Consider the following 26,510-nt stretch of genomic DNA (forward strand, 5'->3'; position numbering starts at 1 on the left):
GCAACCAAACATTTGTTTTAAGCATCATATAATAATGATAAAAGCTATTAAAAATTACATTCTGTAAGACTGACCCAGATAGACATGAAAGCATTTTATATTTTGGTGAATAAGAGGAGATGGAGACTCTTTACACCACTAGTTCTGTTTTTAGATACACTCTATTGAATTTTAGTAAGGGAGAAAAATAACTTCTTAGGAGGACTAAAGAATGCTGTATACCAAAGAAGTATCCATTAACTATGAGAACTGGCATCCCTTGGAAGGAAGAAACAATAGAAGAGACTGTGAAGTGCCTTCGTCATTTTTCATAGAAAGGAAAAAAGTAACACAACAGCTGCAACAGAGAAGTAACCTTTAATAAGAATGATCTTAGCTGTTTGCCGTTCATTCTCCATCTTGAAGGATTTTATTAATGTTTTAAAACTGAAAGAGAAGGGGAGAAGGGAACTGAAAGAGGGAGGGAGAAGCCGGGGCTCAAGATGAGACAGTGGATTCTAGGACAGGATATAGATAGGGATTATAAACAATCTGAGTCTCAATAAAAACCATTCTTTGGTGTCTAAAACCTGCTACATGTGCAACACTCAAAAGTGTTCTTTACCGCCGATTCTTACATAGAAATACAGGATAAAATGGAAGGAAGCCAGTGTCATTCAGTCTCTAGTTTAGTCATTTTTAGAACTGTGCTTCCAAGTGAAAACGTTGTGCAAGAGGAAGGACCTCTGGCAAATATGAAACCTTTGCACTCAGGTTAAGCAGATAGGGAAAGGGTTTTGCCATAGGCCCACCAATGATCTTGCCACTGTGAAAGAAAATAATGGCTACCATTAACTTGGGAGCTGTCTGAGATTGGTGATATGCTAGGTGCCCTACTTGTTCACACAACAAGCCTGTGATTCTGTTATCATCCTCGTTGGGAGCAACGAACTAGGAGCTCAAAGGAAGGACTTCTCAATAACATTAGCAAGTGGAAGATACAGGGTTCAAATCTCAGTCTTTTCAAAATGTTCTACATCTTTTTATTTTAGAAATATGACAGGAAAAAGGAAACTTGTCTTTACCAGGTAACATAATTTTGTGCAATAACATTTTTAAGTAACTATACTCTACTTCCTGATCTTCAAATAATTATTTAGCCAGATGGACCTGAGGTCTCTTGAAACTAAAACTTCTGTGATTTTAAGGCTTTAAAGTACCAGACGTTTCATAGAGCAGGACAGCCACATATTTGGGAGTGCTTCAAAGTCAGTTAAGTGCTTGAATTCCTGCTACATTTTCTCTACTAGTTACTTATCCTATTTCTACTTAAACTCCTACAGAGATGGGTAACTCACTGCCTCATGGTAAAAGCTTATTCCAATCCTGGACAGCTCTTTCAAAGAGTATTTCCTTATTGAGATAATATCTCCCTTCTTCCTTTTCCATAAGACTTCCTTTTCACATGTGAAGATAGTTATACTCTGAGGTCTATTTTCTCCTGGCTAAATACCCCCAATCTTTCAATCATTGCAGAGATAATATGGTTTTCAGGTCACTCTTTGCCCTGTTCAGTCTCCTTTTGTCTTGAAATCTGGCCATTTATCTACCTCTTACACAAGTATCATCATGGTCAGCCAAGATCCATGGATATGAGTAGAAAACTGAGACACTAATAGCAAATGAAGATGCTTCCTCCATGCTTTCTGCCATTTTGAATTCTTATGTGTATTAAACCCAGATCATTCCAGATCAGACAAACTATACTTAGACATTAACTGAAAGAATGACTTTTTCTAGGCAGGAATAAAACAACCTTCTTTGGTGAACTGTCTTTTTTTCTGAGCATACTCTAAAAGTGGGTAGATTTTCCAGGAAGTTCAAGGTTAAGTTTCTTATATCTTATTAATGAACAGCCTCAGGAACTCTATGTCCCCATCTGTACTTCTAAGGCATCTATCCATATCCATTTGTATCCTCAGATAAGTCCATCCCTTGAATCAGTATCTTGAAGGTGATAAGAATACCAAAGAACAGTAATTGGAATGTTGAGTTAACCACATGACTATGGGCATGAAGTTGAGCACTGATAGCTTCAAGTTACAATACCACATATGGTTTTGTTCTCTTTCATCAGGATGTCCAAAAGGCACTTATGGTCCTTATTGTCGAAGGAAGTGTAAGTGCCTGAACGGTGGCAGCTGTGACACCATGATTGGCACCTGTGGCTGCCTTCCTGGCTTCATCGGGGCTGACTGCAGTCAAAGTAAGTCACTCTATCTACTATGAATTTGATATGCTAAAGCAGAGTTTTAAAGAACTGCACAGAGTACATATTTTTGCATTTATTTTACATAATGATTTACTGCAGTAACAGGAGTAAATTCTAGGTTGAAGAGTACTTCTGGCAGGAATTTGATTGAGAGCTGAAGGCAGTGAAGGCAGCCAGGAAGCCTTCTGGTCACAACCTCTCTTGCCCCAGCAACGCTGGACTCAAGTCTGGATAAGAAAATGTGTTTGGCAAGATCAGAGCAGACTGGAGATTCCTATGTACACAATGTCAGATTCATTGTCCAAATTTCCACAATTTCATTTATCCTCAGCAATTTTCTAGCTCAAAATTAAGTAGTTTCCCCTTACCTAAAAGTAATCATTTCCTGAAAATCCAAAGATCTTAAATAACTACCTATCATACAAACTCTGGGAGATGGTGAAGGACAGGGAAGCCTGGCATGCTGCAGTCTGTAAGGCTGCCAAGAGTCGGACATGATTGAGCAATGAACAGCAACATCATACAAGTAACTACTGACATAAAATTTAAGGGACCAGATATGAATTAAAGATGCCATACAGAGCACTGGCTTAGACATTGTGGGAATATCCTTAGCAAACACATTTTGCTTTTATCAAATCTGTTAGTTTCCAACTATTTAGACAGTTCACAAGATGATGATGGTCTTTAGGGAGGATGGAGGAGGCAATGAGTTGGAGGGGGCATGGTGGGGAGGTGATCCTGGCAATGTCCTGGTATTCCTTAACCTAGTTCTGTTGAGGAGGATGTTTGCTTGGTGATCTTTTATTGATCTGTCCACTATTATTATATTTTTTTGTGCACTATTCTGTATCTTCCCTGGTGGATGTCCCAAGTGGCTCAGTGGTAAAGAATCTGCCTGCAATGCAGGAGACCTGGGTTTGATCCCTGGGTCAGGAAGATCCTCTAGAGGAGGGAATGGCAACCCAATCCAGTTCTTTCCTGGAGAATCCCATGGACAGAAAAGCCTGGTAGCCTACGGGCTACAGTCCATAGGGTCACAAAGAGTCAGATATGACTGAAACAACTTCACATGCATTCTTTATCTTTTGCTTAACAAAAGAGTAAAGACTTTTTTTTTCAACTTTTCATTGTATATTGGAGGATCGCCTATTAACAGTGTTGTGATAATTTCAGCTGGACAGCAAAGGGATTCAGCCATACATATACAGGCATCTATTCTCCCCCAAACTCCCTCCTATCCAGGCTGCCACATAAGAATAAAGATCTTAAAGATTGAAGGACTGTAATTGTGAACTTGAGATTCTTTTATTTGGAAGAATGATAATGAAGTTTGTGATCAGGCAGAGTTATGGTTGTATGGTAAAGACATCCAGAATGCTTATCTTCCTCCAGCAGGTAGTTGCGCTGTTTTCTTCGTATAAGGGTAACCGTAATTACTCTGCTTCAGTATCCTGCTGTTCTGAGAATAAAAGATGAATAAGTCAAATTCCTGGCTCCAAGTGGCAGAAAATTGAAACCTAATGGATACTGCCTCTGAGGCCTCAATGGCCAAGTTATCTTTGAGTGAAAGCCAGCCCATAAACATCTCCCAATGAAGGTTCTAACTGGCTCCTTTGTGTTTGTTCTTCAAAGAAAATTGTTGGAGAAATTTCCTTAGGCCAGAGAATCTTCAAAAGTCATGGTTTCCTTGAATGTTGGGAGGAGTTTTGTCTGCAGAAAGCCACGATCTTGTACTTGAGCAATTTTCCTTCTCTGCTTTGACAGCTATCGAGGTCAGAGCCAAGTTTTCTGTCACCTCTTACAAGTTCAAAGAATTATGATATTTGTTTATGTATACACACTTCCCTGGTGACTAAGTAAAGAATCCACCTGCAATGTGAGAGACCTGGGTCTGATCCCTGGGTTGGAAAGATCCCCTGGAGGAGGGCATGGCAACCTACTTGCAGTTTACTTGCCTGTAGAATCCCCATGGACAGAGGAGCCTGGCAGGATACAGTCCATGGGGTCTCAAAGAGTCGGTCATGACTGGGCAACTCAGTCATGTGCAACTCAGCACACAATGTATACACTATCATAGTATTTTCCCTTTGATTGAACCTCACAGATATTTATTTTATCTTTGTTTTATCTCTATTTTGGTAAGCATCTCACTGAACTGGTAGAATGAGATTGCAGCAAAACAAAGAAGCAAGAAAATTAATAAATGTGTTAATTTATGAATGGATTAATTTTAAATTTTATTAATGCAATTAATTTAATAGATATAATCTATTGAAGGTAATTTAACATATTTGTTTTGATAAATGCACAATAAATTTAGAAATTAATCAATACATAAATAAATATTTGGGGATGTGAGCATAAGGCACAGAAGTGTAAGCTAAATTTTCCGAGTGCACTTTAAGAGGAAGCATCCCTCATAGCTCAGTTGGTAAAGAATCACCAGCAATGCAGGAGACCCCAGTTCAATTTCTGGGTCGGGAAGATCTGCTGGAGAAGGGATAGGCTACCCACTCCGGTATTCTTGGGCTTCCCTTGTGACTCAGCTGGTAAAGAATCTGCCTTCTATGCAGGAGACCTGGGTTCAACCCCTGGGTTGGAACGATCTACCCACTCCAGTATTCTGGTCTGGAGAATTCCATGGACTGTATAGTCCATGGGGTTGCAAAGAGTTGGAAATAACTGAGTGAACTTCACTTTCACTTTTGTACTCAAGATGAGTACATACACACACAGCCTAAGACAGCCACGCAGCGAAGCAAGACTGAGCCTGTTAAGTGTCATTCATATCACATACATACATAAATGTCTGACAGTAGATATTTGGATGGAATTCCTGATATCAACTAAAATTGCACTGCTACTGCTAAGTCACTTCAGTCGTGTCGAACTCTGTGCGACCCCGTCCCTGGGATTCTCCAGGCAAGAACACTGGAGTGGGTTGCCATTTCCTTCTCCAATTCGTGAAAATGGAAAGTGAAAGTGAAGTCGCAAAGTCGTATCCGACTCTTTGCGACCCCATGGACTGCAGCCGACCAGGCTCCTCCGTCCATGGGATTTTCTAGGCAAGAGTACTGGAGTGGGGTGCCACTGCCTTCTCCGAAATTGCACTAAGTAAGCAACAATTTGAACAAGTCTTTTTTTTTCCCCCCATAGTAACCTTTTAAATTGAAAACCGAGGGCAAGTCGGGGAAACCTATTTGATTAAAAGAAAAGGTTACGTATCTACACGTTCTTACAAATCTTGACTGGCGAAATGCTTTATTAAGGAAAATCTGGTTTCCTTTTGCACTGCTTTGTTTTTCTCCTTTCTACAGCTTGTCCCGAAGGTTACTATGGGCAGGACTGTGTCCAGCGGTGTTCCTGTGTCTCAGGACAGTGTGACCCAGTGACTGGAAGGTGCCAGTGTCCACCTGGCCAGATGGGAGCCAGGTGTCAGCAAGGTAACAATGCCTGCAGGGTCACCTTGTTCATCCAGGAACTAATTAAGCTAAATTCTAAAGGCAGATGCAGTGCCAGGGCTTAGAATTAAGTGGGAATTGTTTACGATGCTTTAAAATGTGGCTTTAATCATGTGGAAGTACACACTCCTGTAGGGTTATAAAGGAAATAGTTTACTGGGGGAGTAAACAAAAAAATGAACACAAACACAGAATAATTTATGCATATTCTTAACGAGGAGCAAATTTTTAAATAACTAGTTTTTGTAAAACTACCTCGAATTGTGTGTTGGAGGTGTCCAATGACAACAACTGAAGAGTTTTATGTCATCAGTTTTCAAGAGGGCCACTGAAAGCTGTAAGAAAAATGAGAGAAGGAAAAAAGACATGATCTTGGTTTAAAACTGTCAAACTTTCTTTGTCCTAGATAAGATTATCATAATAACAGAAGTGTTCAATGAAAATACATACATAGAGGATGCCGGCCCCTACGGCTCTCAGTTGCAGCCAACAGAAGAGCTGCTTCTCAATGACAGACACAGAGGAGCAAATCTAAAGATCCTTTGTTGAAACACAAAAGTTGGGTGTGTGGGCAGGCTGCAGGAGCTTTCTTGAACCCAAGTGGATGTCACAAAGGTGCAGGAAGATTGAATAAAATGAGGAAGTGCACAGATATATTATCATTTCAAGTCTTCACTAGAGAAGAGGGAACTGTAAGCAATCTTGCAGCTAAAGGGAGGCTAAACTCACCGCACAAATACATGACCCACATCCCATGACTTTGTGTCATATTCTGGGCTAAGGAGGCATCCTAATAACCAAAATCATTTTTCTAGCCTCTAATCCAAACCGCATGCATGCTAAGTTGCTTTGGTCGTATTCGACTCTGCCACTCCATGGACTGTAGCCCACCAGGCTCCTCTGTCCATGGGATTCTCCAGGCAAGAATACTGGAGTGGCTTGCCATTTCATTCTCCAGGGGATTTTCTCAACTCAGGGAAACAACCCACATCTCCTGAAATTTGAAGTGGCTTCTTTTCCACTAGTGCCACCTGGGAAGCCCCAGTCCATACTATGCCCATCCCCCCATAAAAATTGCAGGTGCACAAAAGCTAATCTGATTTTTTTAAAAAACTGGTGAACATGAAAACCTTTCCTCATCTTAGAACCAAAATATGAAACCATTCAAAGATTTTTTTAGTGAAATTTCTGTAAGAAGGAGAAAAGGAATCGGAAAACAAAAAGCAGATGAACATGGAGCAGAAGAGTTTTGTTATGGAGCCCATGAAAATATTAACTGAATTTATTCCAAGCATCCGAAGGACATAATGAAAAAGTGTTCCCTATAAATTGTGAGTGCAATGCAGAGATACGTGGGTTCATGGAATAAATGAAAAGACAACAAAGGGAAATGAAAAAATAAGCTGGCAGAGCTCAGAAAGAAGTAGAAGTGAAAATTAAACCTCACATCATATAAATGTAGACCACATTGAACTCAGGTAATGAGAGAATGAAATCTGCTGATGCGATAGCCATGTACATGGAGAAAATACCTGAGGAAAGTGAAAACAATGAAATAGAAGAAAATAGATATATAAATAGAAAAGAAAATATTCAAATATAATCAAGATTTTCTTCCCCCTCTGAAATGAAAGAAGATCTGTTGCTACAGATTGAATGAATACATTCTATCCCTAGAAATACTAGAATCTTTGTTGATTCTAGGCTTGATCATATGTGAGAGGAAATTCTATTGAGGATATAAGAAAAAATATGAGATCTAATATGAAGAGATAGGGAAAAAAAGTCGGCCTGATACCTCACAGCAATATTTATGGCTAGTTTATGGCTATCAAAACCTACAAAGTTCTAGGGAAAATATGTGATTCAAGTATTTTATACACAAACTTTTATCCAAGAATAACATGATGGGAAATAAACTATAATTTTTAATCATCAAAAATTGCTGGCAATATAGTAACCATAAAATATTTTGAAGAAACTACTAGAAGATAAATTTAAGCAACCAAGTAATACATAGAAAATCTCTGGTAAAAAGGACGTTTGCCGCTGCTGCTAAGTCACGTCAGTCATGTCCGACTCTGTGCGACACCATAGATGGCAGCCCACCAGGCTCCTGTCCCTGGGATTCTCCAGGGAAGAACACTGGAGTGGGTTGCCATTTCATTCTCCAATGCATGAAAGTGAAAAGTGAAAATGAAGTCGCTCGGTCATGTCCGACTCTTCGTGACCCCATGGACTGTAGCCTACCAGGTTCCTCCATCCATGGGATTTCCCAAGGAAGAGTACTGGAGTGGGTTGCCATTGCCTTCTCCAAAAAAGACGTTTAGTGGGTGTTAAATCCATTTTAATTAAGGCTAAGTTTAAAACAAATGTGGCAATTATGGTGACATGGAATATGATAAATATGTAGATATTTTACATGATAAAAAATGCCGAGATTGTAACATAAAGAGCATAAGCTCTATCCTTTAAGCTCCACTGGGGTATATAAGGCACCCCTCAACTGCACCAGGATGGGGTGAGAGAAGTCCTGGGGGGCAGATGCTTTGCCACCTTGGCAGTGACAGTGGAAACCGTGTGGAAAGCGGAAGCTTGCACCCACCAGGCGATGAGGAAACCACGCCCTTCCAAGCTAAGATGGAGTCAGAGGGGGTCTAGTGGGCAGTCAGGACTTTCACAAACACCAAGCAGCAATGAGGCCACTCCAGGCAAGTCAGTGAAGAGTGAGTAGGAAGCCATAAAGAGACACTTCTACCCATAAAGCCATTAAGAGTCTCTCAGGTAGGATGTCAGCCTAGTGGAGGCCTCAACTCTTGCCATGGCCCAGCAGGCATGAGGCACATTTACCCTTGCTCCCCTTGGTGGCTGTGTGGGGAACTTGGGCTTCAGCCTCTTAACAGATGAACCTCTTTCCTTGTCAGTGGAGTATCATAGGAGACTTGCTCAAACAGAAGATTTAAAGGAGATCCAGAGTCTCAAAATGTCAGGTTCATTAAAAAATTATTCATTATACCAACAACCAGGAAAATTTCAACTTGAATAAGAAAAAATAATCGAAAGGCACCAACTCTTGAATGACACTGACATCAAAATTATTTGATACGAATTTTAAAGAAGCCATCATAAAAATGATTCACTGACCAACAAAAAAAAAAAAAGTTTTTTTTTTTTCTGATAGAAACGTTCAACAAAGAATAAGAGACATAAAGAAGAACCAAGTGGAAATTTTAGAACTGGAAAATACAAAAACCAAAACTGTAAAAATCTCAGTTTGGAAAGGACAGAGGAACACATTAGTGAACTCAGAGATAGATCATAGAAATGACCCAATTTCGACAGCAGATAAGGAAATGACAACAACCAAATAATAAGAACAGAGCCTTGGGGAATCTGTAGGAGGGAAAAAACAAATAAATAAATAAATAAAACTCAGCCTTTCATGTCATCAGAGTCCCAGAGGAGAGGAGAAAGTAAGCAGGACTGAAGGAGTCAAAAGAACCATGACTGAAGATGTCCGAAACATGACAAAAAGTTTAAACCTACAGAATAAAAAAATCTGTGTGAATGCCAAACAGGATAAACCAAAAGAAATCCACAAAAGACATAACAACGTCAAACTTCTGAAAACTGAAAAAAAAACAAATTTTGAAAATAGCAAGAGAAAAATAACACCTACCTTACCTTCAAAAAAAAAAAAAAGACTAGAATAAAATCAAGGTAAATAAATAGGTACAGACAGCAAGTACTTTTGAGCAAAAGTAAAGCGGTAGTTATGATGTAACTGAGCAGGACCCCAAGGGGCCTTCCCAGGGAAGGCCTTCCCCCATATTCTCTGCTTTAGCTCCTCTCTGAAATACCTAGATAACAGTATTTGGTGCCCATTTCCTGAGTTGTTTTGCAGATGTTAAAAAAAAAAAAAAGAAAAACTCCCCCTCTCCAACAAATGGAGACAACAAACTACCTACTGACCTTGAGCACTCAGCTCCAGGCCTGCTGGAGTCTAAGAACTGATAATGTTAATCCCTTTGACAACACCCTCCTCCCTCACAATCAGCCAGTCATAGAGTTGTGCACCAGCTGATCACAGACCCTGGAACCCCTCTCCTCACCTGGCTTTTAAAAACCCTTTGCTGCAACCCTGTGAGGAGCTGGGGCTTTTTAGAGCATGGGCCACCTTGCGGGCCCTGCAATAATCCTTTCTTTGGTCCAAACTCTGATGCTTCAGTTTGTTTGACCTTCCTGTGTGTTGGTCACATGAACTTGCATTAACAATGACATCAATATCACTGTTAACTTTTATAGTTAATAAGTGATTTTTATGTATGTTAACAGGGAGTAAGATCTATGATAAGAGAAAAAAGAACATGATGTACGGCTTAAGAGTTTTGTTTACTCACTAGGTAGTATCTGACTGGCTCTTTTGCAACCCCATGAACTGTATAGCCCACCAGGCTCCTCTGTCCATGAGATTCTGCAGGCAAGAACACTGGAGTGAGTTGCCATTCCCTTCTCCAGGGGATCTTCCCAAGCCTGGGATCATTGCAGGCAGATTCTTTACCACTGAGCCACCAGAGAAGCCCCTTGAAAGTATTAGGTGGATTGAAATTTTGAATCAAGTGGTCAGGGTAAGTCTCTTTGAAGTGAAGCCTATACGGGAAAAAGCAAGTACCAGTAATGTTTTTTAGAAGGGAGACTGAAAGATAGAGCTGAGGGATGGAACACTTTTCTCCATAATATACCTTGATATACTGCTTGAAATATTCATTGTGTAATTACAATAACTTTTCTAAAGTTATTCACACAATTCTGTGTGAATATTGTTTAGGACTTAGAACAATGGAAAGAAACATTTCTAAGCACTCCTCACTTTTCTGATTGTTTTTTTTTGTCCAAAGTCCTATCTTAAAGTCCCATCTTTTAACTGATTCACCAGTTTCAGGAGTACATTTCAGCATTCAGATTGGAAGATGAATAGGCCTCCTGGGTGATGAAATTGTTTTGGAAGGGTGAAAGGGACACAAATAAAGTTAATCTTAGTAGTATAAGACATGGTGTCTTGATTCTGCTTAATTGCCTTAAAGGCAAAAACCAAAAATACATACGATGATGTTTCAAACATTAATTGTACAACCATATCTGTTTTTTTTTTTTTTTAATAAAATTAAAATGCTTCTCTCGTTTGATACTGCGGAGAAGGCAATGGCAACCCATCCAGTACTCTTGCCTGGTAAATCCCATGGACGGAGGAGCCTGGTTGGCTGCAGTCCATGGGGTCTCGAAGAGTCGGACACGACTGAGCGACTTCACTTTCACTTTTCACTTTCATGCATTGGAGAAGGAAATGGCAACCTACTCCAGTGTTCTTGCCTGGAGAATCCCAGGGATGGTGGAGCCTGGTGGGCTGCCGTCTATGGGGTCGCACAGAGTCGGACATGACTGAAGCGACTTAGCAGCAGCAGCAGCATTTGATACTGAAGTTAAGTGCACCTATTCATTTAAATAAAGGCGAGAGAGAGAATGTCATACAAATCAAAGTATGCGCTCTGTTGTTTATTAGCCAAACACAAGAGCAAGTTGGTTTTCCCAGGTGGCACAGTGGTTAAAAAAAATCTGCCTGCCAATGCAGGAGACACAGAGACATGGCTTTGATCCCTGGGTCAGGTCAGTCCCCTGGAATAAGAAATGGCAACCTGCTCCAGTATTCTTGCCTGGAAAATTCCATGGACAGATGAGCCTGGCAGGCTACCATCCATGGGTCACAAAAAGTCAGACACGACTGAGCACGCATGCAGTTAGAGCAAGTTAAAACTTTTTTAGCCCTCTAACATCTCTTCTGCTAGCTAAAATAGCAAGAGAGTCAGAAGTTCTAGATTTGAATCTTGGGTCTTATCTTTTGGCTGCTTAAGCGTGAGCAAGACTTTAAGTTTCTCAGCTGCAGTTTTCTCAAGTGTAAAATAAGAATACTGTTACCCACATCAGAGAAATATGTTAAAGCATTAAATGAGATAATTCATGTGGAAAATATCATTATGTAAAGCTACTATAAACTAGAGGGTATAAATGGTAGGCCTTTGGCCAAATCTAGCCACAAATGTGTTTGAATTGGCTGACATAGTTTTGGCTTCCACAGTGCTATAAAACAATTTTAATTAGTTGCCAACTTTCAAATATTAGATGATTTCATATAAAATATGGATTTTGAGTTTTCCTGAAAAAAAAAAAGCATATTCATTGGCTATGTTGGGCCCATGTTCTTCATGGCAAAGCGAAATAAATGTGAGTAATGGTTACTCTCCCACTGGTGGCACTTCCCATCATTCAATTATTTTCCCTCTGACAATGAAGGCTCAATTTCCCTTACGTCTGGTTAGCTTCACTCATGTGTATCTTAACTCCTCTTGCCAGTACATTTTTTTTGTGTCACCTACCACTTTGTATTGAAGTGCTTTTCACATTTCAGCACAGAGACATTAAGCAGCAAATGACTAATGCATCTTTATCAACTATGGGATTAAATACATAAAATCTCCCATCACTAATCTAAGATTGATCTCTGTTTTTCATAGAACATCTCCAGTTCCTAAAGTATACCAGGCATATAGTTATGAGCTCAATAAATATTTATGGAGTGAATGAAAATTTGAATGAATGACATTGATGTGCTTACTACCTGAAGGATATATCTGAGCAGTTGTTTGTTTTAATTTGAGTATTTTCAAAAATGATTTTGCTATATGGATTTGATTAGTCTACCTGAAGCAGAGAAAAATATTTACTTGCATGACATTTTTACTTAGTTTGATTTTTTGAATTTTTACTGCAGTATGTCCTCCAACAAAATATGGCCCAAATTGTGAACTAAAATGCACCTGTAAAAATGGTGGCCTTTGCAATCCTGTAGATGGAAGCTGTACCTGTCCCCTTGGATGGACAGGAGATTATTGTGAAAAAGGTAAGTTGATTACTACCTTCTTTTATTCAATAAAATCTACAGCATACTGCCATTCATTGATAAAATATGGTAGAAACCTGTGAAGGGGCTATTTTCCAATACATTTATGCAAGTTGCTTATAGTTTATGATTGCATTTCTAATAAAAATAGTGTTATGTTAATACCAATTGATTTTGTTACCTTGTTACCGGAATAAGTAATTGAAATAGTATTAATGTGAAAGAGCTCCTGTGAGACCTAAATCCCACTCCCCCTCCAGCCAATTTCTGAGGTGGGCAGGGCACAGGATGCGGGGCCCTGGGCAGACCCAGCTCACATCAGGAGTGGGCCCAGCTTCAGAGCGTGAAGAGGAGTACTCTGGGACCAGAGGTCTTGAAGCTGCACATCATCAGGAGAAATTTAATCATGTGCCACCATAAATGTACTTTTATTTAGAAGTGATAATCATGTGCTGCTCCACATTAGAAAAATTGATAATGAGTGGATAGAAATAAATACCGATAGATGTTCTAATGTTTGCTTTTCAAACCACAGTGGATTATTTTGTACAGCACTGGAAAGCATGCACTTAATTAGAGCACACTCTTTTGAGAAGATAGTGTTGTGTTTTTCAGAGCATTGAGAAAGGGTAGTGAGACACAGCATGGACGAGAACACTGTTCTTGGGGCCTAACACTGGGGCTCCCTGAGTGAAAAATAATCCACAGAGAATTTATACTGAGTTGATTCCAACTATGGGATCCCCGGCTCCTTAGACCTGGGACCCTGACGTACTCTCATAATGGGTGTAATTACCCACCACCTTTCACCACTCATTTGCCTGTCATGAAACTCGGCATCACAGCACAAGTGAAAGTATCTTGCAGTGGGATTGCATGGGCCCTAATGCTAATTCCTGCTCTGCTGATACCTTGCTCTGGGCCATAAGGACATTCACAGCATCTCCCCAATAGTTTCCCATCTGAAAGTGAGGATGATGACCCTGAAATGACAGCCCATTTAAAACCAACATTCAAGGGAGACCAATTTTCATGGAATTTTTAAAACCATGGATCTCCTCCCTTAATTCAAGGGAGATAGCTCCTATCAACATTGTGATACTCAGGACTCCAAAAGCAGAATAATAACATTTTGTGTAGAATAGACGTGCTCTTGATTTTATTTTTGATTTTAAGTTAGATAACTCTCAAGCATTTGGGGATGTGAGATATTTTAAGTTCTGATTCTATCATTTAAACCTTTTATTATGGAACATTTCAAACATATACAAGAGTTACTGAGTCATGGGATAATTACAAATGTAACTTTGCAACATATGGACAAATTATCTTTCATGTGAGATTATAACCACATTTCTTCCTCATAAACAATATATGGTTATCAAAGGAGTATATTATGCAATTTGGTGAGAACTATTATATTAGTGGCGTTTTCATTTTCATTTTTATTATTATGAATAATGTTTAGCATCCTCTCTAATGGCTAAGGAATTTTGCATTTCTTTTTCTATAAATTGTCTACTTATGTTGTAAATAGTTGTCATTTCAATGTGCCCAGGGGAGGAAGTGAGCTCAGAGTCTATGTGTTTCACAGTCTTGGCCACTCTCATCACTGCAAGGCTTTTTCTCCAACAAGATTATTGGGCTTCTTACATAACAGCTGACATTTTAAAGCAGAAGTTGTCAGGTCTTCCTAAGACATAGAAATGATCTATCATCATTTTTACCACATTCTCATGGGTACAGTCAGTTATGGATTCAGCCCACATTCCACAAGAGGATTGACGATGCAAGAGTATGAATCCCAGGTGATGTGCTTTATTAAGAGCATCTTTGAATGATAGATTCTGCATTATTCAAGAGGATTTTGTTTTCTTTTTTTGTTATAAAATTATCTTTTCTCTATTTTGTAAAATGTTGAATCTTAATTAGGGATGGACTCCCCATTCTCAGGTTTTAGAAGAATTCAGCCATGTTTTCTTTTAGGACTTGTATGACACCATTTTTGACATTCAATTCTCTGATCAATTAAAAATATTTTTCTTAGTGTATCATCTGAGGAGTAGATTCATTTCCCCCTTATGTGGCTGTTCAGTTATCACACAAGTCTATCTCTCCCACTGATTTGAGATGTAGGCTTCATTGACAACTAAACATTAATATGCAGTTAGATATAGTTCTTGATGTTCCATTCTGTTGATCTGTTTATGTGAAAATGCAATAGTGTTTTTATTAGGAAATCTTTATTATATGTATTTGATATTGACAGAGCTAGCCATCCTTCATTACTTTCCTTTTTTGGGGATTTCCTGGTGCTTTTCTTGTTAATTTGTCCTTCCAAATGAAATTTATAACCAAATCATCCAGATGCAGGAAAAAAAAAATCAGTTTTTTTTCCACTGTTTTATTGTCCTCTGGGAGAATTATTGTTTTAGGGAGAATTAGCATATTTCTGATATTAACTCATCTTATCCAAGAACAAACATGGTCTATCTTTCCATTTGTGTAAGCTTTTTGTTCCCCAATAAAGTAAAACACTGGATTTTAATATTCATATTATGACATAGCTATTAATTTTTTAATTTAGTCATCATTTTACTGAATTTTAAATGACTTTATAATTCAAACATTTCTTCTGCATTTGTTAAATTAGTAATATGATTTTTTTCTTTAGGCTGATAAGTATGATGGATTTATCAAATAATTTTTAATATTGCATAACTATATTCTTAGAATAAACATTAGTTGTGATATATTACTTTATAATATGCTATTGGCTTCTGTGTACTTTTTATGAATTTGGCATCAAAATCATAAGTAAAATTGAAGTATAGTTTTTTATGCATTTTTGGGGGGGTTTTGGAAGTGATGTTATACTCACATAATAAAATCTATTTGGAATTTTCCTTCCTTTTCAATACTATAGAATATATATAAGTAATAAGGTGATGATCTGAACTGTAAAGGTTTATAGGATTTACCTGTGAAGCTCAGGAGTGGTGATTTTTTTTGTTTGTTTTAATTGGAGCTGTTTTCTATTTTCTCTATTGTTTTTCTGTTATAACTAGCCTAAGGTTTTCTGCTTCAAATTAGGAAAATGTTGGTAAGTTGTCTTCTGTAACTTTTCTGTTTCATTTAGGTTTGTGTATTTATTTGTCTTATACTTTTTATATCGATTCCTTTTGATGATCATTGCACATTTTTTTTAAAAAGTGTGTGTATTTGTACTTTTCCTCTTTTATTTTGATCACATTGGCTAATGATTTGTCTTTTTCATTAATTGTACTGTTTATTTCTGTCTTCAAATTCATTACAGGTTCAATTGTCTTAACTAGAGTCATTTCTTTGGTGGTTTCTTTTTCAGAATGTTTTCCTGGTTACTATGGTCCAGGCTGCCGTTTTAATTGCACGTGTCAGAACAATGGAGTTTGCAGTAGGTTTTCTGGAAGATGTGAATGCCTCCCTGGTTACTACGGAAGAGACTGTGAACATGGTAAGCAGAGAAAATGAGTGGGCATGTTATGATGCTGATAAGTTTTAAAAAATATTTTTAAATCATAAAATAATACATTCACATTATATCAAACTAGATAAACTGTTAATATTTTAATGTTTATTCTTGCAATATATTTCATAGCTCTAATTTAAGTTCTAGGTGTTGAGAACTATCATGATGATGAAGTAATTGAACTTCTTTATTCGTTTTAGAATAGCTGTTTAAAAAAATGTCTGTGGTTCTATGATTATCTACAGTAGACACAGGCAGACACATGCAGTGGGGTCAGCTGTTGGTCTTTTTGAATATACTGATATTTCTTTATATCATTTCTTCATTTGGACTCTATATTTTTTTTTTAATTTTTTTATTAGTTGGAGGCTAATTACTTCACAACATTTCAGTGGGTTTTGTCATACATTGATATGAATCAGCCATAGATTTACACTTATTCCCCATCCCGATCCCCCCTCCCATCTCCCTCTCCACCCGATTCCTCTGGGTCTTCCCAGTGCACCAGGCCGGAGCACTTGTCTCATGCATCCCACCTGGGCTGGTGATCTGTTTCACCATAGATAGTATACATGCTGTTCTTTTGAAACATCCCACCCTCACCTTCTCCCACAGAGTTCAAAAGTCTGTTCTGTATTTCTGTGTCTCTTTTTCTGTTTTGCATATAGGGTTATCGTTACCATCTTTCTAAATTCCATATTTATGTGTTAGTATGCTGTAATGTTCTTTATCTTTCTGGCTTACTTCACTCTGTATAAGGGGCTCCAGTTTCATCCATCTCATTAGGACTGGTTCAAATGAATTCTTTTTGACGGCTGAGTAAAATTCCATGGTGTATATGTACCACAGCTTCCTTATCCATTCATCTGCTGATGGGCATCTAGGTTGCTTCCATGTCCTGGCTATTATAAACAGTGCTGCGATGAACATTGGGGTGCACGTGTCTCTTTCAAATCTGGTTTCCTCAGTGTGTATGCCCAGAAGTGGTATTGCTGGGTCATATGGCAGTTCTATTTCCAGTTTTTTAAGGAATCTCCACACTGTTTTCCATAGTGGCTGTACTAGTTTGCATTCCCACCAACAGTGTAAGAGGGTTCCCTTTTCTCCACAGCCTCTCCAGCATTTATTGCTTGTAGACTTTTGGATAGCAGCCATCCTGACTGGTGTGTAATGGTACCTCATTGTGGTTTTGATTTGCATTTCTCTAATAATGAGTGATGTTGAGCACCTTTTCATGTGTTTGTTAGCCATCTGTATGTCTTCTTTGGAGAAATGTCTGTTTAGTTCTCTGGCCCATTTTTTGATTGGGTCATTTATTTTTCTGGAATTGAGCTGCAGGAGTTGCTTGTATATTTTTGAGATTAATCCTTTGTCTGTTTCTTCATTTGCTATTATTTTCTCCCAATCTGACGGCTGTCTTTTCACCTTACTTATAGTTTCTTTTGTAGTGCAAAAGCTTTTAAGTTTCATTAGATCCCATTTGTTTAGTTTTGCTTTTATTTCCAATATTCTGGGAGGTGGGTCATAGAGGATCTTGCTGTGATTTATGTCGGAGAGTGTTTTGCCTATGTTCTCCTCTAGGAGTTTTATAGTTTCTGGTCTTACATTTAGATCTTTAATCCATTTTGAGTTTATTTTTGTGTATGGTGTTAGAAAGTGTTCTAGTTTCATTCTTTTGCAAGTGGTTGACCAGTTTTCCCAGCACCACTTGTTAAAGAGGCTGTCTTTTTTCCATTGTATATCCTTGCCTCCTTTGTCAAAGATAAGGTGTCCATAGGTTCGTGGATTTATCTCTGGGCTTTCTATTCTGTTCCATTGGTCTATATTTCTGTCTTTGTGCCAGTACCACACTGTCTTGATGACTGTGGCTTTGTAGTAGAGTCTGAAGTCAGGCAGGTTGATTCCTCCAGTTCCATTCTTCTTTTTCAAGATTACTTTGGCTATTCGAGGTTTTTTGTATTTCCATACAAATTGTGAAATTCTTTGGTCTAGTTCTGTGAAAAATACCGTTGGTAGCTTGATAGGGATTGCATTGAATCTATAGATTGCTTTGGGTAGAATAGCCATTTTGACAATATTGATTCTTCCAATCCATGAACACGGTATGTTTCTCCATCTGTTTGTGTCCTCTTTGATTTCTTTCATCAGTGTTTTATAGTTTTCTATGTATAGGTCTTTTGTTTCTTTAGGTAGATATACTCCTAAGTATTTTATTCTTTTTGTTGCAATGGTGAATGGTATTGTTTCCTTAATTTCTCTTTCTGTTTTTTCATTGTTAGTATATAGGAATGCAAGGGATTTCTGTGTGTTAATTTTATATCCTGCAACTTTACTATATTCATTGATTAGTTCTAGTAATTTTCTGGTAGAGTCTTTAGGGTTTTCTATATAGAGGATCATGTCATCTGCAAACAGTGAGAGTTTCACTTCTTCTTTTCCTATCTGGATTCCTTTTACTTCTTTTTCTGCTCTGATTGCTGTGGCCAAAACTTCCAACACTATGTTGAACAGTAGTGGTGAGAGTGGGCACCCTTGTCTTGTTCCTGATTTCAGGGGAAATGCTTTCAATTTTTCACCATTGAGGGTGATGCTTGCTGTGGGTTTGTCATATATAGCTTTTATTATGTTGAGGTATGTTCCTTCTATTCCTGCTTTTTGGAGAGTTTTAATCATAAATGAGTGTTGAATTTTGTCAAAGGCTTTCTCTGCATCTATTGAGATAATCATATGGTTTTTGTCTTTCAATTTGTTAATGTGGTGTATTACATTGATTGATTTGCGGATATTGAAGAATCCTTGCATTCCTGGGATAAAGCCCACTTGGTCGTGGTGTATGATTTTTTTAATATGTTGTTGGATTCTGTTTGCTAGAATTTTGTTAAGGATTTTTGCATCTATGTTCATCAGTGATATTGGCCTGTAGTTTTCTTTTTTTGTGGCATCTTTGTCAGGTTTTGGAATTAGGGTGATGGTGGCCTCATAGAATGAGTTTGGAAGTTTACCTTCTTCTGCAATTTTCTGGAAGAGTTTGAGTAAGGTAGGTGTTAGCTCTTCTCTAAATTTTTGGTAGAATTCAGCTGTGAAGCCATCTGGTCCTGGGCTTTTGTTTGCTGGAAGATTTTTGATTACAGTTTCGATTTCCTTGCCTGTGATGGGTCTGTTAAGATCTTCTATTTCTTCCTGGTTCAGTTTTGGAAAGTTATACTTTTCTAAGAATTTGTCCATTTCATCCAAGTTGTCCATTTTATTGGCATAGAGCTGCTGGTAGTAGTCTCTTATGATCCTTTGTATTTCAGTGTTGTCTGTTGTGATCTCTCCATTTTCATTTCTAATTTTGTTAATTTGGTTCTTCTCTGTTTCTTAATGAGTCTTGCTAATGGTTTGTCAATTTTGTTTATTTTTTCAAAAAACCAGCTTTTAGCTTTGTTGATTTTTGCTATGGTTTCTTTAGTTTCTATTGCATTTATTTCTGCCTTAATTTTTAAGATTTCTTTCCTTCTGCTAACCCTGGGGTTCTTCATTTCTTCCTTCTCTAATTGCTTTAGGTGTAGAGTTAGGTTATTTATTTGGCTTTTTTCTTGTTTCTTGATGTAAGCCTGTAATGCTATGAACCTTCCCCTTAGCACTGCTTTTACAGTGTCCCATAGGTTTTGGGTTGTTGTGTTTTCATTTTCATTCATTTCTATACATATTTTGATTTCTTTTTTGATTTCTTCTATGATTTGTTGGTTATTCAGAAGCGTGTTATTTAGCCTCCAGGTGTTTGAATTTTTAACAATTTTTTTCCTGTAATTGAGATCTAATCTTACTGCACTGTGGTCAGAAAAGATGACTGGAATGATTTCAATTTTTTTGAATTTTCCAAGACTAGATTTATGGCCCAGGATGTGATCTATTCTGGAGAATGTTCCGTGTGCACTTGAGAAAAAGGTGAAGTTGCTTGTTTTGGGGTGAAATGTCCTATAGATATCAATTAGGTCTAGCTGGTCCATTGTGTCATTTAAAGTTTGTGTTTCCTTGTTAATTTTCTGTTTAGTTGATCTATCCATAGTTGTGAGTGGGGCATTAAAGTCTCCCACTATTATTGTGTTACTATTAATTTCCTCTTTCATACTCGTTAGTGTTTGCCGTACATATTGCGGTGCTCCTATGTTGGGTGCATATATATTTATAATTGTTATATCTTCTTCTTGGATTGATCCTTTGATCATTATGTAGTGTCCTTCTTTGTCTCTTTTCACAGCTTTTATTTGAAAGTCTATTTTATCTGATATGAGTATTGCGACTCCTGCTTTCTTTTGGTCTCCATTTGCATGAAATATTTTTTTCCAGCCCTTCACTTTTAGTCTGTATGTGTCTCTTGTTTTGAGGTGGGTCTCTTGTAGACAGCATATATGGGGGTCTTGTTTTTGTATCCATTCAGCCAATCTTTGTCTTTTGGTTGGGGCATTCAACCCATTTACATTTAAGGTAATTATTGATAGGTGTGGTCCCGTTGCCATTTACTTTGTTGTTTTGGGTTCACGTTTATACAACCTTTCTGCATTTCCTGTCTAGAGAAGATCCTTTAGCATTTGTTGAAGAGCTGGTTTGGTGGTGCTGAATTCTCTCAGCTTTTGCTTATCTGTAAAGCTTTTGAGTTCTCCTTCATATCTGAATGAGATCCTTGCTGGATACAGTAATCTAGGTTGTAGGTTATTCTCTTTCATTACTTTCAGTACGTCCTGCCATTCCCTTCTGGCCTGGAGGGTTTCTATTGATAGGTCAGCTGTTATCCTTATGGGAATCCCTTTGTGTGTTATTTGTTGTTTTTCCCTTGCTGCTTTTAATATTTGTTCTTTGTGTTTGATCTTTGTTAGTTTGATTAATATGTGTCTTGGGGTGTTTCGCCTTGGGTTTATCCTGTTTGGGACTCTCTGGGTTTCTTGGACTTGAGTGGCTATTTCCTTCCCCATTTTAGGGAAGTTTTCAGCTATTATCTCCTCGAGTATTTTCTCATGGCCTTTCTTTTTGTCTTCTTCTTCTGGAACTCCTATGATTCGAATGTTGGGGCGTTTCACAGTGTCCCAGAGGTCCCTGAGGTTGTCCTCATTTCTTTTGATCCTTTTTTCTTTTTTCCTCTCTGCTTCATTTATTTCCACCATTTTATCTTCTACCTCACTTATCCTATCTTCTGCCTCCGTTATTCTACTCTTGGTTCCCTCCAAAGTGTTTTTGATCTCATTCATTGCATTGTTCATTTTTAATTGACTCTTTTTTATTTCTTCTAGGTCTTTATTAAACAATTCTTGTATCTTTTCAATCTTTGTCTCCAGGCTATTTATCTGTAACTCCATTTTGTTTTCAAGATTTTGGATCATTTTTATTATCATTATTCTAAATTCTTTTTCAGGTAGATTCCCTATCTCCTCCTCTTTTGTTTGACTTGGTGGGCATTTTTCATGTTCCTTTACCTGTTGGGTATTTCTTTGCCTTTTCATCTTGTTTAGATTGCTGTGTCTGGAGTGGACTTTCTGTATTCTGGAGGTCTGTGGTTCCTTTTTATTGTGGAGGATTTACCCAGTGGGTGGGGTTAGACGATTGGCTTGTCAAGGTTTCCCGGTTAGGGAAGCTTGCGTCAGTGTACTGGTGCGTGGAACTTGATTTCTTCTTTTTGGAGAGCAATGGAGCGCCCAGTAATGAGTTTTGAGATGGGTCTATGTGTTAGGTGTCACCTTGGGCAGCCTGTATGTTGACATTCGGGGCTATGTTCCTGTGTTGCTGGAGAATTTGCGTGGTATGTCTTGCTCTAAAACTTACTGGCTCTTGGGTGGTGGTTGGTTTCAGTGCAGGTGTGGAGGCTTTTGGACGGTCACTTATTGCTTAAAGTTCCATGTAGTCAGGAGTTTTCTGGTGTTCTCAGGTTTGGGCTTAAGTTTCCTGCCTCTGGATTTCAGTTTTATTCTTCCTGTAGTCTCAGGACTTCTCCAACTATACAGCACTGATAATAAAACTTCTAGGTTAATGGCGAAAAGAGTCTCCCCTGTTAGGGACACCCAGAGAGGTTCACAGAGTTACATGAACAGGAGAAAAGGGAGGAGGGAGATAGAGATGAGCAGGAGGAGAAAAAGGGGGACTCAAGAGGAGAGAGACAGATCTACGCAGCTGTCTGTTCCCAGAGTGTTCTCCGTATCTCAGACACCTACAAGGATTCACAGAATTGGATTGGGAAGAGAAGGGGAAAGGAGGAAATAGAGGTGTTCTGAGGTAGAAAACAGAGAGTCAAGATTGGGAGAGAATAATCTTTGGTTTAAAGATAGGGCTTCTCTTTTTTTTTTTTTTTTGGTAAGGTTATAGTGTAGTGAAAATGAAAATGAAGAGTAGTAGAGGAGTACTAGAGGACTTTAAAAGAAATAAGAGAAAAAGAAAAATAGAAAATAAAAGAGAAAATGGAAAGGAAAAAAAAGAAGAAAAAAGAAAAAAAAGAAAAAGAAAAAAAGAAAAAAAAACAAAAAAAAAAAAAAAGAAAGAAAGAAAAAAAAAAATTTTTTTCCCCCTAATTAAAAAAATCGTAAAAATCTATGTAAATGAAAGTTAAGGAGTAATGGGGGAGTAATAGGGAATTTTAAAGGAAAATAAAAGAGAAAAAATAAAAAAGAAAAAATATAAAAAGAAAAAAAAATTTTTTTTTTTTTTTCCTTACTTAGAAAAAAAAAAGTAAAAATATATCTAGGAGTTTCTCTGGAGCTGCTGCGGTCAGTGTGGGTTCGGCTCAGTTTCAGATAGCTCCTCGTTCCAGCTTACACTTCTCGATATCTACAGGGCCCTTCCGGTGAAGTCGGTGTTTTCTACAGGGATTTTAATCTGTTGCACCAGTCCCTTCTGAAGCGGTTCCCTTTGTTTATTTGGCTTCTGTTTGCCGGTCTCTTCAGAGCCTCATTTCTGCCCTGACACAGGCGGGCAGAGGTGGGCTCTTATTCAGTTAGCTAGTTCCGTTGCGCTGCTGGGAGGGGCTGACGCTGCGGGGATGGGCTGGCGCTGCGGGGCGGGGCTGACGCTGCGGGGAGGGGCTGGCCCTGCGGGGGCGGGCTGGCGCTGCCGGGAGGGGCTGACGCTGCTTTCTCCGTCTGCGCTGCTCAGGCTCCCGGCTGTTCTATATGGAGCGCGCCCCGCGCTGCGCTAGGTTCCAGCCCTCGGGTGTTACTCAAAAGCGCGGAAGGAAAAGCTGCGCCTGCTCTCTGTGCCTTCCCCGTCAGAGCGGTCCAGGCAGCGAGGGGCTTGATGGGCGCACTATCCCCAGGTGTGGCACACTCACTCCCTTCCGCGGACCCAGTCTCAGTTTCCGCTGACGCCAGTCGGGTGCGCGCGCCTTCCGCCCTCTGTGTCCCCAGCCCCAGTCCCCGCCCGCGCCGGTCGGGTGCCTGCGCCCTGTGTCTCGCCGCGACCTTCCCCTCCCCCTTGCCTCCTGCCTCTGGCGGGGCTGGGCGGGTCCGCAGCCTGCGACCTCTTCTTGGGACTTTCTCCGTCCCTTTTTTCTGCGAACGGCCGGCAGTGTGTTCCGGCCGGTTAATTTTCTCTCTTTTGGTCTCCCACAGTTCAAGTTGGCACCTCACAGAAGCTCCCTCCGATTGTCCTCAGGGCACTCAGGCCCGGACCCTAGCCCAAGCAAGGCCGCCTAAGACTCCCTTCCCAGGACGGGTCTCCGTCCTTAGCTCTTTTGTCTCACTTTTTATCTTTTATATTTTGTCCTACCTCCTTTCGAAGACAATGGTCTGCTTTTCTGGGCGCCTGATGACCTCAGCTAGCGATCAGAAGTTGTTTTGTGAGGTTTGCTCTGCATTCAGTTATTCTTTTGATGAATTTGTAGGAGAGAAAGTGGTCTCCCCGTCCTACTCCTCCGCCATCTTGGCTCCTCCTCCCGGACTCTATATTTTCAACTAAACTAGGAAAAGGGAGAATTCTGCCATAATTTGTCTTTGACATCAGAGAACCCTGATGGACAATACAGCTAAGAGATTAAGATGTGAGAGCTTAGTCTCTAGAATAGTTGTATATGGCCTGCCTCTGCCATATAAAATATGTATAAACAAAATTTTTATAAGTTTCAGTTTTTATCATATGTAAAATGAAGATAATAATAAACTCACCTTAAAAGGTCATCATTAGGATTAAATAAGAAGATACTTGGAAGCATTTAGCACTGAGGCATGTTGTAAAAGGCTTCACAGGTGGCACTAGTGGGCAATTACCCACCTGCCAATGCAGGAGACATAAGAGATGTAGGTTTGATTCCTGGGTCGGGATGATCCCATGGAGGAGGGCATGGCAACCCACTTCAGTATTCTTTCCTGGAGAATCCCACGGACAGAGGAGACTAGTGGGTTACAGTCCATAGGGTTGCAAAGAGTTGGACATGCTGAAGCTACTTAGCATGCACGTATGCATGCATGTTGTAAAAGCTGATGAACATTAATTACTTACAAATCAAGTCTTTTTTAAAGCCTCTGTAGTTGGTGGCTCAGATGGTAAAGAATCCACCTTCAATGCAGGAGACCTGGATTGGATCCCTGGCTTGGGAAGATTCCCTGGAGAAGGAAATGGCAGCCCATTCCAATATTCTTGCCTGGAGAATCCCCATAGACAGAGGAGCCTGGCAGACTACAGTCTGTGGGGTCACAAAGACTCAGACACAGCTGAGCGACTAAACACAGCACAGTGATATTAACAATATTTAAAATTGTTTCCACTTGTTTCAACCTGTCTTTAGGCTCTAGAAAACATATTTCACAGAAACAAATTCTAGTAAGCCTTTCTAGGTTTAGAATTATTGCCAGCACTCTGATATTTCTTGGGTTAGGGTGTATGAAAGTAAACAACATGTAGTTTTTGTTTGTTTTGTTTTCAATATTGGAATAAGGGATACAGAAGAGGGGAAAAAAGTTTCTATTCAAAGCCCACAAATTTCATCCTGCTTACAGTAGGGTACCAAGGAAGATTTTGAGCAGACAGGGGACATCCCTCTGGTGAAAGAAATCTATAAAATGGATACATTATTAACTATTAGGAAAAGTAGCCATTGACTGTGTCCACACAGGAAGCTATCGTGATGATCTAGGATTTCAAAAATCTATTCTGGGATCAAAATGTAAATCGATGAACAGAAAAGTATGTTGGAAGAACAATTGACTGCTTTTTGGCAATTGACTTGGACATACAGATGAGGAAGATGTAGGAATCAAAGATAACTCTAAAGTTCTAAGCCAAAGGACATGAAAGAATGATAATATTATTTAGACAAAAGGAAAAGTTGAGCAAACCAACATTTATGAGCTCAGTTTTTTTATATAATTAAAATAGGGGAGATAAAGGAGGCTTCCCTGGTAGCTCAGCTAGTAAAAAAAAAAAATCTGCCTGCAATGCAGGAAACTCCAGTTTGATTCCTGGGTCAGGAATATCCTTTGGAGAGGAGATAGGCTACCCATTCCAGTATTCCTGGGCGTCTCTGGTGGCTTAATCGGTAAAGAATTAAAGAATCTGCCTGCAATGCAGGAGACCTGGGGGATCTCTGGGTTGGGAGGATCCCCTGGAGGAGGGTATGGCAACCCATTCCAGTATTCTCGCCTGGAGAATACCCATGGACAGAGGAGATTTGATTTTTTTATGTATTGTCAACAACAATTATATAAGATCAAATAGAAGAAAACTTGTACTATATCTTCCTTTATTATTCATTTTTTAAGAGTTAAAATGAGATTAGAAGATGGAAGACTGTATATCATACAAAATAATTCATTCCTCATCTCTTTGGTTTTACCTTCTTTTTCTGCTCTCTGATGTGAGTTTTTTCCTAATGTTGAATATGTCCTGAGTAACTCCATTTATGCTGAAGTGTCACACACTTGAAGACTAGGCAAATCCAACTCTAGGTGCCTGGGAAGGGGGGTTGGGAGACACAAAGAGAGGAAGAAAGTGTGAAGAGCAAGAGTGAGAGGGAGAGAGAGAGGGGATAATTGAAGGGAAAGGAAATTGCATACCCCTTCTGTTCCCACTGGTGAGTAATGAGTATAGCCATAGACAAAACTCAAGTAATAAATGAGAATCCTTTGCTTGCTGTCAAAATTAGCTCTCACATACCTCCTTCAGGGTGAGCATCTCCCTGGGCAGAGGACAATTTTAGCATTCCAAGGAATGCATTTGTTTGGACACATGGTATCTAAACCAATTACTTCTGATGTTCAGCCACAAAAATACCTCCAACCATGGAGGAAAAACAGATTATATTGGACTTGCTAAGAAACAGTTCTACATTGTACTTCTATGGGCTAGCTAAAGAAATTTTTTAAAGATTAAGTT

The 26,510-nt window shown here is 39.0% G+C and overlaps 1 protein-coding gene across 1 annotated transcript in view; it reads left to right on the forward strand.

Annotated features, from left to right (window-relative positions):
- The window catches only part of LOC122675629 (EGF-like and EMI domain-containing protein 1), a 638,499-nt gene that overhangs the window by 605,121 nt on the left and 6,868 nt on the right, over window positions 1-26,510 (forward strand). Inside the window, exons 19-22 of the mRNA XM_043874600.1 lie at window positions 2,117-2,245; window positions 5,572-5,697; window positions 12,542-12,670; window positions 16,035-16,163. Coding sequence (XP_043730535.1) covers window positions 2,117-2,245; window positions 5,572-5,697; window positions 12,542-12,670; window positions 16,035-16,163 — 513 coding nt within the window. The remainder of the gene's footprint in view (window positions 1-2,116; window positions 2,246-5,571; window positions 5,698-12,541; window positions 12,671-16,034; window positions 16,164-26,510) is intronic.

The sequence above is a fragment of the Cervus elaphus genome, chromosome 19 (genome assembly GCF_910594005.1).
Source record: "Cervus elaphus chromosome 19, mCerEla1.1, whole genome shotgun sequence".
NCBI classification, from domain to species: domain Eukaryota; kingdom Metazoa; phylum Chordata; class Mammalia; order Artiodactyla; family Cervidae; genus Cervus; species Cervus elaphus.